Below are 16,005 nucleotides of genomic sequence, written 5' to 3' on the forward strand. Positions count from 1 at the left end.
AATAAAACCACATCAAAGTGGGAGAGACTGGAACAATCCTGTAATAAAACCCAGCCCTGGAACAGTGACCCAAAATCAGGAGGAAAATTCAAAACCCAGACCTCTTCTTGAGGAATGAAGGGTATGACCCCATACTAGGTATCTCAGCTTTAAAGACCTACAATGTGGTCCACTGGAGAAGGAATGGCAAACCACTTCAGTATTCTTGCCTTGAGAACCCCATTAACAGTATGAGAAGGCAAAATGATAGAATACTGAAAGAGGAACTCCCCAGGTCGGTAGGTGCCCAATACGCTACTGGAGATCAGTGGAGAAATAACTCCAGAAAGAATGAAGGGATGGAGCCAAAGAAAAAACAGTACCTAGTTGTGGATGCGACTGGTGATAGAAGCAAGGTCCAATGCTGTAAAGAGCAATATTGCATAGGAACCTGGGATATTAGGTCCATGAATCAAGGCAAATTGGAAGTGGTCAAACAGGAGATGGGAAGAGTGAATGTCAACATTCTAGGAATCAGCAAATTACAATGGACAGGAATGGGTGAATTTAACTCAGATGACCACTATATCTACTACTGTGGGCAGGAATCCCTTAGAAGAAATGGAATAGCCATTATAGTCAACAAAAGAGTCCAAAATGCAGTACCTGGATGCAATCTCAAAAGTGACAGAATGATCTCAGTTTGTTTCCAAGGCAAACCATTCAATATCGCAGTAATCCAAGCCTATGCCCCAATCAGTAACGCTGAAGAAGCTGAAGTTGAACGGTTCTATGAAGACCTATAAGACCTCCTAGAACTAACACCCAGTAACGATGTCCTTTTCATTATAGGGGACTGGAATACAAAAGTAGGAAGTCAAGAAACACCTGGAGTAACAGGCAAATTTGGCCTTGGAGTACGGAATGAAGCAGGGCAAAGGCTAATAGAGTTCTGCCAAGAGAATGCACTGGTCATAGCAAACACTCTCTTCCAAAAACACAAGAGAAGACTCTACACATGGACATCAACAGATGGTCAACACAGATATCAAATTGATTATATTCTTTGCAGACAAAGATGGAGAAGCTCTATACAATCAGCAAAAAGAAGACCGGGAGCTGACTGTGGCTCATATCATGAACTCCTTATTGCCAAATTGACTTAAACTGAAGAAAGTAGGGATAACCACTAGATCATTCAGGTATGACCTAAATCAAATCCCTTATGACTATACAGTGGAAGTGAGAAATAAATGTAAGGGACTAGATCTGATAGACAGCCTGATGAACTACGGACAGAGGTTCGTGACATTGAACAGGAGACAGGGATCAAGACCATCCCCATGGGAAAAAAAATGCAAAAAGGCAAAATGGTTGTCTGAGGAGGCCTTACAAATAGCTGTGAAATGCAGAGAAGTGAAAAACAAAGGAGAGAAGAAAAGATATTCCCATTTGGATGTAGAGTTCCAAAGAATAGCCAGGAGAGATAAGAAAGCCTTCCTCAGTGATCAATGCAAAGAAATAGAGGAAAACAACAGAATGGGAAAGACTAGAGATCTCTTCAAGAAAATTAGAGATACCAAGGGAACATTTCATGCAAAAATGGGCTCAATAAAGAGCAGAAATGGTATGGACCTAACAGAAGCAGAAGATATTAAGAAGAAGTGGCAAGAATACACAGAAAAACTGTACAAAAAAGATCTTCATGACTCAGATAATCACAATGGTGTGATCACTCACCTAGAGCCAGACATTCTGGAATGTGAAGTCAGGTGGGACTTAGAAAGCATCACTACGAACCAAGCTAGTGGATGTGATGGAATTCCAGTTGAGCTATTTCAAATCCTAAAAGATGATGCTGTGAAAGTGCCACACTCAACATGCCTGCAAATTTGGAAAACTCAACAGTGGCCACAGGACTGGAAAAGGTCAGTTTTCATTCCAATCCCAAAGAAAGGCAATGCCAAAGAATGCTCAAACTACCGCACAATTGTACTCATCTCACACGATAGTAAGGTAATGCTCACAATTCTCCAAGCCAGGCTTCAGCAACACATGAACCGAGAACTTGCAGATGTTCAAGCTGGATTTAGAAAAGGCAGAGAAACCAGAGATCAAATTGCCAATATCTGCTGGATCATCAAAAAAGCAAGAGAGTTCCAGAAAAACATCTATTTCTGCTTTATTGACTACGCCAAAGCTTTCGACTGTGTGGATCACAATAAACTGGAAAATTCTGAAGGAGATGGGAATCCCAGACCACCTGACCTGCCTCTTGAGAAACCTGTATGCAGGTCAGGAAGCAACAGTTAGACCTGGACATGGAACAACAGACTGGTTTCAAATAGGAAAAGGAGTACGTCAAGGCTGGAAATTGTCACCCTGCTTATTTAACTTCTATGCAGAGTACATCACGAGAAATGCTGGGCTGGAAGAAGCACAAGCTGGAATCAAGATTGACGGGAGAAATATCAATAACCTCAGATATGCAGATGACACCACCCTTATGGCAGAAAGTGAAGAGGAACTAAAAAGCCTCTTGATGAAAGTGAAAGAGAGTGAAAAAGTTGGCTTAAAGCTCAACATTCAGCAAACTAAGATCATGGCATCTGGTCCCATCACTTCATGGCAAATAAATGGGGAAACAGTGGAAACAGTTTCAGACTTTATTTTTTGGGGGGGCTCCAAAATCACTGCCGATGGTGACTGCAGCCATGAAATTAAAAGACGCTTACTCCTTGGAAGGAAAGTTATGACCAACCTAGATAGCATATTAAAAAGCAGAGACATTATTTTGCCAGCAAACGGTCCGTCTGGTCAAGGCTATGGTTTTTCCAGTAGTCATGTATGGATGTGAGAGTTGGACTGTGAAGAAAGCTGAGCACCGAAAAATTGATGCTTTTGAACTGTGGTGTTGGAGAAGGCTCTTGAGAGTCCCTTGGACTGCAAGGAGATCCAACCAGTCCATCCTAAAGGAGATAAGTCCTGGATGTTCATTGGAAGGATTGATGCTGCAGCTGAAACTCCAATACTTTGGTCACCTCATGCAAAGAGTTGACTCGTTGGAAAAGACCCTGATGCTGGGAGGGATTGGGGGCGGGAGGAGAAGGGGACAACAGAGGATGAGATGGCTGGATGGCATCACCAACTCCATGGGCATGAGTTTGAGTAAACTCCGGAATTTGTGATGGACAGGGTGACCTGGCGTGCTGCAATTCATGGGGCCACAAAGAGTCGGACAGGACTGAGCGACTGAAATGAACTGAAGTAAACCTGAGTAACAAGCTCCCAAAATATCTAGCTTTGAAAATCAACTGGGCTCACAACACGATATCCACAAGACTGTAATCCTCTGCTCAAAAAAGGCCCTCATGTAGGAACTGGCCCTTCCCAGGGCTCAGCTGAGAAGCAGCGACGAGCTCAGATTTTAAGCCAAAGAGCTTCCCTTGGGTAGATTAAAGCGCTGGCCTGAGATGCGGGCATCTAATTTAACATGTCAAACAGCCTGCCGGAACACTCTGGACACAGAGAAGGGTGGGCACCATCTAACCCTCTCCCTCCGCCAACAGGCGCCATCACTGTCTTCCCTGTCTCTGGTGGGGCCATCTCTCTGCAGCTCCGCCTCGCTGCCGGCACCAGGCGCCATGTTTGCACTCTCCCTCCTCTGTGCTCTAGCCAGCGGGCGCCATCTTCCCCCGTTTTCTCCTTTTCTGGTGAACGCCATTTTTATGCTTCCCTGCTGCCGCCCTACAGCCAGCGAGCAACAGATTGCTACTTTCCCTCTGCCAGGCTCCAGGGCACCAGAGTATCGCTCAGAAGTGAGCTTTACATATTTCTGAAGCCCTGATTTTTAGAGCTACAGCCAAGGGGACACCCCTTCATCATCTGGCTCTGGAAGCGAGAAGAGCTTGCATTCCTGGGTCCTGTGGGACAGTAATAGAGAATTTTTGACAGGCTATCAAACTCACTCCCATCTTTCTGTGAAAGAAGTCTATTTGCTTATACTGGAGCTCTGGTCTGAGAGGCAGGTTTAGGCTTGGCACACACCTAGGGGCTACGAAACATTCTTAGGGATCAGGGTCGGTGAAGGCCACCTCTGCCCCCTTCTGTTCACTGGTATCTACCAGAAAAGACCTTAGACACGTGTCTGAAAGTGAAAGAAAGTGAAGTTGCTCAGTCCTGACCAACTCTTTGCAACACCATGGATTGTAGCCCTCCAGGCTCCGCCATCCATGGAATTTTCCAGGCTAGAATACTGAAGTGGGTTGCCATTTCCTACTCCAGGGATTCTTCCCGATCCAGGGATCAAACACAGCTCTCCCCCGTTGCAGCCAGATGCTTTACCATCTGAGCCCCCAGGGAAGCCCATACACTTGTCTAGAGCCTCTGTTCTTACAACTTCCACTCAGGAGATCACCTGGCTCCAGTGCGTGCAATCCCATAGGACTGTATATATTTTCATACTTCAGAATCTGCTCCTTAGGCATGTGGCTTCAAATCGTCCTGAATCTACTGCTGACTGAGATTTTCCTCTACAGGATACTGACAAGTCAGGACACACCCTCAACTATCAGTTCAGTTCAGTTGCTCAGTAGCGTCCGACTCTTTGTGACCCCATGAACCGCAGCATGCCAGGCCTCGCTGTCCACCACAAACTCCCAGAGTCCACCCAAACTCATGTCCATTGAGTTGGTGATGCCATCCAACCATCTCATCCTCTGTCATCCCCTTCTCCTCCTGCCCTCGATCTTTCCCAGCATCAGGGTCTTTTCCAGTGAGTCAGCTCTTCGCATCAGGTGGCCAAAGTATTGGAGTTTCAGCTTCAACATCAGTCCTTCCAATGAACACCCAGGACTGATCTCCTTTAGGATGGACTGGTTGGACCTCTTTGCAGTCCAAGGGACACTTAAGAGTCTTCTCCAACACCACAGTTCAAAAGCATCAATTCTTCTGCGCTCAGCTTTCTTTATAGTCCAACTCTCACATCCATACACGACCACTGGAAAAACCATAGCCATGACTAGATGAACCTTTGTTGGCAAAGTAATGTCTCTGCTTTTTAATATGCTATCTAGGTTGGTGAAAACTTTCCTTCCAAGGAGTAAGCGTCTTTTAATTTCATGGCTGCAGTCACCATCGGCAGTGATTTTGGAGCCCAGAAATATAAAGTCAGCCACTGTTTCCACTGTTTCCCCATTTATTTGCCATGAAGTGATGGGACCGGATGCCATGATCTTAATTTTCTGAATATTGAGCTTTAAGCCAACTGTTTCACTCTCCTCTTTCACTTTCATCAAGAGGCTTTTTAATTCCTCTTCACTTTCTGCCATAAGAGTGGTGTCATCTGCACATCTGAGGTTATTGATATTTCTCCTGGCAATCTTGATTCCAGCTTGTGCTTCCACCAGCCCAGTGTTTCTCATGATGTACTCTGCATAGAAGTTAAATAAGCAGGGTGACAATATACAGCCTTGAGCTAGTAAAAATATAGTAGGCTGCTTGGACAATCACAAAGGTATAAAAGGCAACCAAGAGTTAGGGTAGGATTCAATGATTGATAGGTTCAACAACCAGCACACTGGTCTAGCAAGCACCATTTTGGAGTCCTTCCTCAGGTGGCCCATTGGTAGAAGGAGCTGGGGAGGCACTTCCCTGGTGGCTCAGACGATAAAGCGTCTGCCTGTAATGCAGAAGACCCAGGTTCTATCCCTGGGTTGGAAAGATCTTCTGGAGAAGGATATGGCAACCCACTCCAGTACTCCTGCCTAGAAAATCCCATGGACGGAAGAGCCTGGTGAGCTACAGTCCATGGGGTCGCAAAGAGTCAGACACGAGTGAGCAACTTCACTTTCACTTTCCTCTAGCCTAGTAATGTCAGGGGCTTACCCAAACATCATCAGTGGACAGCACCAGAGCCAGCAGCCCCCAGCCAGCCAACCCAGGACCCGACTCTGCACACCAGCAGGCCAATACCAGCCCCAGCCTCCCCAGCTCCTACCAATGGGCTGGCATCCCCCAGAATCTGGTCCTGTCTTTCAGCAGGCCAGCAACAGTCCCAGGACCATCAGGTCATGTGACCATCCATGCTGGGACCCAGGCCCAACCACCTGGGCCTGGCAGTCAATACTTGAGGTAGGGCCTAGAGGCCAACTAGGCCAAGGAACAGCCTCAGTGACTAATACAACCACAGTAGTTGGCCCCTAAACAACAGAAGGGTCTACACAGCCCACACAGGAGACAACCTTGGAGCATATAGCTCTAGTAAGCAGAAGGGAGTATGCTGCTGAGAGTCGTGAGACCTTTCCCATGCAACCCATTCTACAAGACCAGAAAACATACTTGACCTAGATAGTTCACAGAAATAAAAATAGAGAATTCAGCATAATGAGGAGACAGAGGAATATATTTGAAACAAACAAAAAGACAAAACCCTAGAAGAACTAAGCAAAGTAGAGATAAGCAATCTATCCAGTAGTGTTCAAGTTAATGATAATGAATCAGCTCAGTTCAGTTCAGTAGCTCAGTCATGTGTGACTCTGCAACCCCATGGACTGTACCATGCCAGGTTTCCCCATCCATCACCAACTCCCAGACCTTGTTCAAACTCATGTCAATTGAGTCAGTGATGCCATCCAACCAACTCATCCTCTGTCGTCCCCTTCTCCTCCCACCTTCAATCTTTCCCAGCATCTGGGTCTTTTCCAGTGAGTCAGTTCTTTGCATCAGGTGGCCAAAGTATTGGAGTTTCAACTTCAGTATCAGTCCTTCCAATGAATATTCAGGACTGATTTCTTTAGGATGGACTGGTTGGATCTCCTTGCAGTCCAAGGGACTCTCAGGAATCTTCTCCAACACCACAGTTCAAAAGCATCAATTCTTCTGTGCTCAGCTTTCTTTATAGTCCAAATATCACATCGATACATGACTACTGGAAAAACCATAGCTTTGACTAGATGAACCTTTGTTGGCAAAGTAATGTCTCTGTTTCTTAATATGCTGTCTCAATTCAGTTCAGTTCAGTCGCTCAGTTGTGTCCGACTCTTTGCGACCCCATGAACCGCAGCACACCAGGCCTCCCCATCCATCACCAACTCCCAGACCTTGCTCAAACTCATATCAATTGAGTTGGTAATGCCATCCAACCATCTCATCCTCTATTGTCCCCTTCTCCTCCCGCCTTCAATCTTTCCCAGCATCTGGGTCTTTTCCAGTGAGTCAGTCCTTTGCATCAGGTGGCCAAAGTATTAGATTTTCAACTTCAGCATCAGTCCTTCCAATGAATAGTCAGGACTGATTTTCTTTACAATTGATTGGCTGGATCTCCTTGCAGTCCAAGGGACTCTCAGGAGCCTTCTTCAACACCACAGTTCAAAAGCATCAATTCTTCGGTGCTCAGCTTTCTTTACAGTCCAACTCTCACATCGACACATGACTACTGGAAAAACCATAGCTCTGACTATAGGAGCTTTGTTGGCAAAATGATGTCTCTGTTTTTTAATACACTGTGTAGCTTGTCATACTTTCTTCCAAGGAGGAAGCATCCTTTAATTTCATGGCTGCAGTTACCATCCAAATTGATTTTGGGGCCCAAGAAAATGAAATGTGACACTGTTTCCACTTTTTCACCATCTATTTGCCATGAAGTGATAGGACCAGATGCCATCATCTTCATGTTTTTAATGTTGAGTTCAAAGCCAGCTTTTTCACTCTCCTCTTTCACCTTAATCAAGAGGCTGTTTTAGTTCCTCTTCACCTTCTGCCATTAAAGTGAATTTTATAGCTTTTTCTATGATCCAACAGATGTTGGCAATTTGATCTCTCATTCCTCTGACTTTTCTAAATCCAGCTTGAACATCTTGAAGTTTTCAGTTCAAGTACTCCTTAAACCTAGCTTGAAGGATTTTGAGCATAATCTTGCTAGCATGTGAAATGAGTGCAACTGCATGGTAATTTGAACATTCTTTGGCATTTCCTTCCTTTGGAATTGAAATGAAAATTGACCTTTCCCATCCTGTGGCCACTGCTGAGTTTTCTAAATTTGCTGGCATCATGAGTGCAGCACTTTAACAGCATCATCTTTTAGGATTTGAAACATCACAGCTGGTAATCCATCACCTCCACTAGCTTTGTTCATAGTAATGCTTCCTAAGGCCCACTTGACTTCATACTCCAGTATGCCTGGCTCTAGGTAAGTGACCAGACCATCATGGTTATCTGGGTTATTAAGAGCTTTCTTGTATACTTCTTCTGTATATTCTTACCTCCTCTTCTTAATCTCTTCCGCTTCTGTTAAGTCCTTGCCATTTTTGTCCTTTGCATGAAATGTTTCCTTAGTATCTCCAATTTTCTTAAAGAGATCTCTAGTCTACCACATTCTATTGTTTTCCTCTATTTCTTTGCATTGTTCACTTAAGAAAGTTTTCTTGTCTCTCTATTATTCTCTGGAACTCTGCATTCAGTTTAGTATATCTTTGCTTTTCTCCTTTGCCTTTCACTTCTCTTCTTTTCTCGGCTATTTGTGAGGCCTCCTAAGACAACCACTTTGCCTTCTTGCCTTTCTATTTCTTGGGGATGGTTTTGGTCACTGCCTCCTGTACAATGTTATGAACCTCTGTCCATAGGCACTCTGTCTACTTCAGGCACTCTGTCTACCAGATCTAATCCCTTGAATCTATTTGTCACTTCCACTGTATAATCATAAGGGATTTGATTTAGGTCATACCTGAATGGCCTAGTGGTTTTCCCTACTTTCTTCAATTTGAGCCTGAATTTTGCAATAAGAAGCTGATGATGTGAGCCACAGTCAGCTCCAAGTCTTGTCTTTGCTACTGTATAGAGCTTCTCCATCTTTGGCTTCAAAGAATATAATCAGTCTGATTTTGGTACTGAGCATCTGGTGATGTCCATGTGTAGAGTCTTCTCTTGTGCCGTTGGAAGAGGGTGTTTGCTATGACTGATGCATTCTCTTGGCAAAACTATAATTACTTTAAATGTAAGTAGACTAAATGCTCCAATTAAAGGCTGTAGAGTGGCTGAATGAATAGAAAAACAAGGGCCATATATATGCTGCCTACAAGAGACTCACTGAAGAACGAAAGACAAATGGACTACATTGAGGAGATAGAATACCTACTCCATGAAAATGAAAAGAAAGCTGAGCTATCTTTAAAACATAATTTTACAGACTTTAAAATAAAGACTGTAACAAGAGACATAAAGAGACATTGTGTGTGAGTGCTAATAAGTCTCTTCAGTCATGTCCAGCTCTTCATGATGCTATGGACTGTAGCCCGCCAGGCTCCTCAGTCCATGGGATTCTCCAGGCAAGAATACTGGAGTAGGTTGCCATGTTCTCCTCCAGGGGATATTCCCGACCCAGGGATCAAACCCGCATCTCTTATGTCTCCTGCATAGCAGGTAAGTTCTATACCACTAGTACCACCATAATGATAAAGGGATCAATCTGATGAGCAGACATAACAACTGTAAATTGTTATTTAAAAAATGGACAGATGATGTAGACATTTTTCCAAAGAAGACAAACAAATGATCAACAGACACATGAAAAGATGTTCAACATCACTAACCACTGAGGAAAGACTAATTAAAACCGCAAAGAGATACTACCTGACATCTGTCCAGAATGGCTATGATCAAAAAGACAACAAATAACAAGGGTTCACATGGATGTGGAGAAAACAGAACCCACACTGTTGGCAGGATTGTAAATTAGTACAGCCACTATGGAAAACAGTATGCAGGTTCTTCAAAAGCTAAAAAATAGAACTGTCATAGGATAGCACGATTGCACTTTGGGGGTATTTTTCCAAAAAAAAAATGAAAACACTAATTTGAAAAGATATATGCTTCTCTATGCTCACTGCATCATTATTTACAATAGCCAAGACATGGAAGCATCCTCAGTGTCCATCCAAAGAGGAACGGATAAAGATGTGTTGTATATATATATATGTGTGGCGGGGGTGGGGGGGGGCGCATGCTCAGTCATGTCCAACTCTTTGCAACTCCATGAACTGTAGCCCACCAGGCTCTTCTGTCCATGGAAATTTCCTGGCCAAGAATACTGGAGCAGCTTGCCACTTCCTTCTCCAGAGGATCCTCCTGACCCAGGGATTGAACCTGTGTGTCTCTTACATCTCCTGCATTGGCAGACAGATTCTTTACCAGCTGAGCCACCCTTTGGTATATACGTGTGTGTATGTATATATATTTGCATATATGAATATGAAGAGAGAAGAAACAGACTATAAGGACATATCAAACCTTAAAGTGATTTACTCTAATGAAGAACTGAACTGGAGGAGAGTAAAATAAGTGTTTAAAGATTTTTCTATGTTGCTCATTAAATTTGAAACATTTTCTGAAAATATTTTTAAATTTTCTGTAATTAAATTTTACAAAGTTTTATATGAGATAATGAATTATAAAAATGTTTAAATATGTCGTGAACCTATAACCAATGAAGTTACTGACATATCATCCTTATATCTAGGATCATAACCAGTGACAAAATGGGTTTTGAGATTATTCTCTTACAATTCCTCCTTTTATACAAACTAAAATTGAAGGCTGAATGGCTGATTTTTAGAATGACAGTAAACTATGACACTTTTCAAAAAAAAAATATATATATATATCCACAATTTTCATTAGAAAAGGAATTCTGCAGAAATGCTCAACTATAATTCTTTGAATTTCCAATAACATTCCTTGTCAATAAACTCTTTGAAAGGTTTATTCTCTGTCTAAAGTAAACATCTTCAATAAACTCACTCTAATCATAAAAACTACTATCTCGTGAAGAATATAAAAAGTATATCTTTTTCAAGATCTTCTAAGAAGTCTATATATATATATATATATATAAGAAGTCTATATTGGACCATAGTAACTCTATTTTTCTCTCATAGTTAACTGCCTTTACAAAGTGCTTTTTTAAAAATCATGTCTTAAGCTATTCCCAAGGACTGATTTTTTTTTAATAAAATAGTCCTACATGAAAACCTTCTGTACTTTCTATAATATTCTAAAATTTCTAAAAATGTTTCATTGTTTATTCCTCTGGGTGCCTTGCAATTTGAAGATGTCTGTGACAGATTTCCTTCAAAACACAGAATCATGTGTTAGTTTACTTGTAATGCAGGGAATAGAAAATTTTGTTCCCCAGCCCAGGGGACATCCAGCAGTGTCGAGATATTTTTGATTGTCATAATGGGGAAAGGGAGTGCTAACGGCACCAGAAGGTAGAAGCCAGAGGTGACATTAATACCATAACATGCACAAAACGACCCCCCACAACAAATAACTATGTGGCCCAAAATGTCCTGAGTACTAAGACCGAGAAACATCTGCTGGAAGACGATCTGCCTAACCCACCCTCATCCCCTCTTTCGGTGGTCACCGACAAGTGCAGGGCTAAGCCAGCTGGTGGAGCTGCCACCTTCCTCCCTACTACATCCCGAGTACTCGAAGACCTTCTGGAAGAATATCAGAAATGTCAATTCTAATACCTTGCCAGTAGGTAAAGGGTTATGTACAATTTAATATAATTTAACCTAATACTGTATTAAATAAAGGTTCAGGTAACGTTTTATAAGTGAAAAACACAATATTTCTTACCTTAAATAAACAACGACATATATATTCATAAACCATATGTTTTAATGAGTTGATAAGAGATTTAATCCTCTGTTCTGTATTTTCAGAATCCTGCAGATGACAATTTGAAAATTGAGAAACCATTAGGAAACTAAAGATACCTCACAGCTTAATCCTGCTTATAAACTGTTCTTCCACACTCAAAACTGATTCTGGAGCAATTATATTCATCAGTCAGACTCAAGGAACTAAACAAATAAATGTACTAAACTTCTAAATTAACACAATAAAAAACTGATGTATTTTTTAATGTATAGAGTTAAAGCTTTCAACAAATGAAAATTATAATCAATTACAATATGAATTGAATTCGACCTACCACTTTTAATTTCTACTGGCATTAAAAATACTACATCAATCTGGGTTAAACTCATTTAATGACCTGTATTATAATTACCAATCCAGTCTCAAAACAGTATGACCAGAACCATACTATAAAGAACTTTCTTATCCCCAGCATAAGAATCTAAATAATTTTAAATCTTGCTCATCTTTCATGAATTCTAAATTTTTTGTGTCAAAATTCATACACAGTTTTAGTTTTTTACCTATTTTTGATTGCCATGATTTGAAAAATATCATTAATGGCTACTTTATTTGATTAATGAAAAATGGCTTGGGGTAGGAATAGTGGACAGGGATGGTATAAAAGCTGGCCTTTTCCCTAACTGTAATATGAGTGTTATATCTCACTTTATTCAGGGTACATTTGGAGAATACATGCCTTGCAAAATTCAATCCTGGTATAACATTTAGACAAAATTTGCTTACTTCCTTATGATGATAACAAACAAGGAAAAAAAAAAAAACTAGCAAAATATTTAGAGAAGTACACCCAGAATGAGAAATAAAATGTGTGAATTTAGTAGAAACCATTGTGACCTGGTACTCAGATATATCAAACATAGGTTTCTGGCCTTGGTTTCAAGCTTCTGGTTAGTAGCATGTTCTAACTAAGATAGGTCATTATTCACAGTTCACATCACAAACACTCTTGTTAATTTTACTATTTAGTAACAAAGAACATATGTGAAATTAAAACTTGGATCCACTAAAAAAACAAGCTAATGTGAGACAGAATATAGTACCTACAAGACAGAGTAGATTTTCAAAACAATGGAAAACAAAATTTAAGATTATATTACTTTTTTAAATAAACTCAAATGCCCACCTAAACACACAGGTGCAAATACACACACACACATGCAAAGGTAAATGTTATTCAATGGCCATCTTATCTCAGAACTATTGTCACTGACAAAATACCAAGCTATAAGCTTTTCTAAACAGTATACAATAATCAGTATTTTTATTAAGTTTAGACCTTGTAATGTATTTTTCAATTCTTATATGTTATATAATCACTGAATTTTAACATAAACACCTTTTTACTAAAAGATAAAAATCAATTTTAAATAAACTTGTTACTATATACTCTCAAGTTTTATACAAAATTATTAATGCAAAAGAAGTATAATATAAATGACTCTTTAGTTTTACTTGTTGACACAGTAAATTAGAAATAAGATCAATATGTCATGAACGAGCTCTCACAAACTTCATGCTTCTGTTTTTTTTTGTAAACATCTTCTACCAACACAGTATTATAAATAGTATAACTAAAGTTAACAATTAAAATTCAAAAATTTTTAACACACAAGTATTCTGCAGCCCAACCCTGCAACTTGAAACCTAGTCTTTGTCCAAAGGACATTATGAATATATGTGGGATAAATGCTTATCTTATCTCCCAGAAGTGATACAATAGATTTTACTAACAACGCCTACCTCCAAAATATAAGTTCTTTGTCAGCTGTCATTTATTTCAAATCTGAATATAAGAACTTTAGATGAGTTATTTTAGTGGAAAAGACATTAGTAAACCCTTAATCACTGTACTCAAATAAAGATTTTCTAAAATAATTTATTCATGAAAATATTAATTAGCCCCTTCCAATAAAGACAATACTTTTTCTTGATTTATGCTCCAGTATATCACCCATGCACCTAGAAAATGCCTGCCATATGGTAAGTTTGCAGTAAATATTAATTGAATGAATAATAATCTTTCCTCAGAAAGATAGACTTAGGTAAACCTACCTGGATATGAAATTTTGCTCCCTAACTTATCTAGAAGAATCAATTATTTGCACCCAAAATATAATGCTAAAAACACTTATACTAGTATTATATCAAACATAAAAACTATAAAAAACAATTTGATGAATTTGGTTTCATAAAAAATATTATTGAAATAAGTTAAAAAGCAAACAATAAGCCCAAAATTTTAGCAGCATATGACAAAGATTTAATGTCCTTAATATAAAAGAATCTCTTATAAATCAAATTTCAAAATACTAATACAACAGAATATAAAAAAATAATAATTCACCAAAGAAAAAACACAAATAATCTGATATCTATTCTACAAGTGATTTTATCTTACAAATGACTAAAGACTTTCAAATATAGTGAAATATTTTTCAATTACCTAATAGGCTAATTATTAAAAGATATATAATATCCATTTTTGCTGAGTGAAAGTGTTAGTCATTCAGTCGTGTCCAACTTTGTGCAACCCTATGAACTGTAGCCTGCCAGGCTCCTCTGTCCACGGGATTCTCCAGGCATGAATACTGGAGTGGGTTGCCATGCCCTTTTCCAAGGGATCTTCCCAACCCTGGGATTGAACCTGGTTCTCTTGTATTGCAGGCAGATTCTTAACCATCTGAATGAGGAATGATGGGAAAAGGTCCCTGTTGTTGTATTAATACACCAACAGCATGTATTTCCAAAAAATGAATAGACGCTATTTGTCTAAAGACTTACATACATGCATTTTTGCCCCAACTACCCAAGTCTTGGAAGTTAACTAGGAAAATAATTAGAGAAACAAAAAATAGAGAAAAACAACCCTATTAAGTGTCTAGCTATTTTAAACACAACCCCAAATTCTTTGACGTTCTGTCAGGAGGTGAAGTCCCTTTCCCCTTCTTAAATCTGGGCAGGTTTTGACTGCTTCAACCAAAAGAATACAGCAGAAATGACCCAAGGCTGGGTTATAAAACACAATTCAGCTTCTGCCTTTTCCACTGGAATACATGTTTGGTATCTCAGTGTGCAATATGAGAAACTCATCTACTCTGCACTGTGAGGAAACCAAGCCTCACGGAGAAGTGCCGCAGTCAGCAGCCCGCCATCAGGTCCACTGCGGCAGGCCCACCAGTGGGCCTCTCTGAACCCACTCCCCTCTCAGTTCCTCCCAGCCACGCCGCAGGCCGTGTGGAGCAGCGGTAAGCCAGCCCTGCCCGGCCCTGACCAAATTCCCCACAGAATCGATGAGCATAAAAGAAACACTGTTTAATCTGCCAAGTCCGAGTGTAAAAACATCTTCAGCAGAGATAAGCAGAACACTCCATAGGAGGTAGTTAAATAAAGAAGGGTACAGCCTCAAAGGAGACGGAAATGGCGACCCACTCTAGTACTCTTGCCTGGAGAATTCCATGGATGGAGGAGCCTGGTAGCCTACAGTCCATGGGGTCGCACAGAGTCAGACACAACTGAGCAACTTCACTTTCTTTCTTTCTGTAGTTTCTTTTGGAGAAGGAAATGGCAACCCACTCCAGTGTTCTTGCCTGGAGAATCCCATGGACAGAAGAGCCTGGTAGGCTCTGGGGGTTGCAGAGAGTTGGACACGACTGAGCAACACACACACACACAGAGCCTCAAAAGTTCTCAAAAACATTGTGTAGGTTTATATTTATGGACATGAAAATTATGTACAATGTATTTTTAAAGCACAGTATTATACCTTTTGGGTAAACTTATGTGTATTTTTTAACATATTCCCTCCATTAGAATACAAACTTGATAAAAGAGTGTATATTCCTGTACTTCCATTTTCTAGAACGATACCTGTAACATACTACAGTCTCAAACAACATGTGCGTGCTCAGTTGCTCCGTCGTGTCTGACTCTGTGACCCCATGGACTGTAGCCCATCAGGCTCCTCTGTCCATGGAATTCTCCAGGCAAGAATCCTGGTCTGCTTTGCCATGCCCTCCTTCAGGGCATCTTCCCAACCCCAGGGGGTCAAACCCGGGTCTCCTGTGTCTCCTGAATTGGCAGGCAGGTTCTTTATTGGTGAGCCAAAGGGGAAGCCCCCAAACAACAAGGGTATATAATGAAATTTTAAATGTTGCTTTTCCCAGGTAATGAGATTATGTGGTTAATTTCTGATCTTCCTGAATTATCCAGGGTTTTTTTATGATCATCTTAGAAAATAATCATTTATTAATTTACACTCATAAATCATTTCCATTAAGAGGGCTGTCACACTGGGACAGT

The 16,005-nt window shown here is 40.5% G+C and overlaps 1 protein-coding gene across 3 annotated transcripts in view; it reads right to left on the minus strand.

Moving 5' to 3' along the window:
• The window catches only part of DYNC2H1 (dynein cytoplasmic 2 heavy chain 1), a 388,761-nt gene that overhangs the window by 182,504 nt on the left and 190,252 nt on the right, over positions 1-16,005 (minus strand). For all 3 annotated transcript variants that reach the window (XM_043481063.1, XM_043481062.1, XM_043481064.1), the window contains one exon: positions 11,620-11,709. In XM_043481063.1, the coding sequence (XP_043336998.1) occupies positions 11,620-11,709 (90 nt within the window). The remainder of the gene's footprint in view (positions 1-11,619; positions 11,710-16,005) is intronic.

This window comes from Cervus canadensis, chromosome 11 (genome assembly GCF_019320065.1).
Source record: "Cervus canadensis isolate Bull #8, Minnesota chromosome 11, ASM1932006v1, whole genome shotgun sequence".
Classification (NCBI taxonomy): domain Eukaryota; kingdom Metazoa; phylum Chordata; class Mammalia; order Artiodactyla; family Cervidae; genus Cervus; species Cervus canadensis.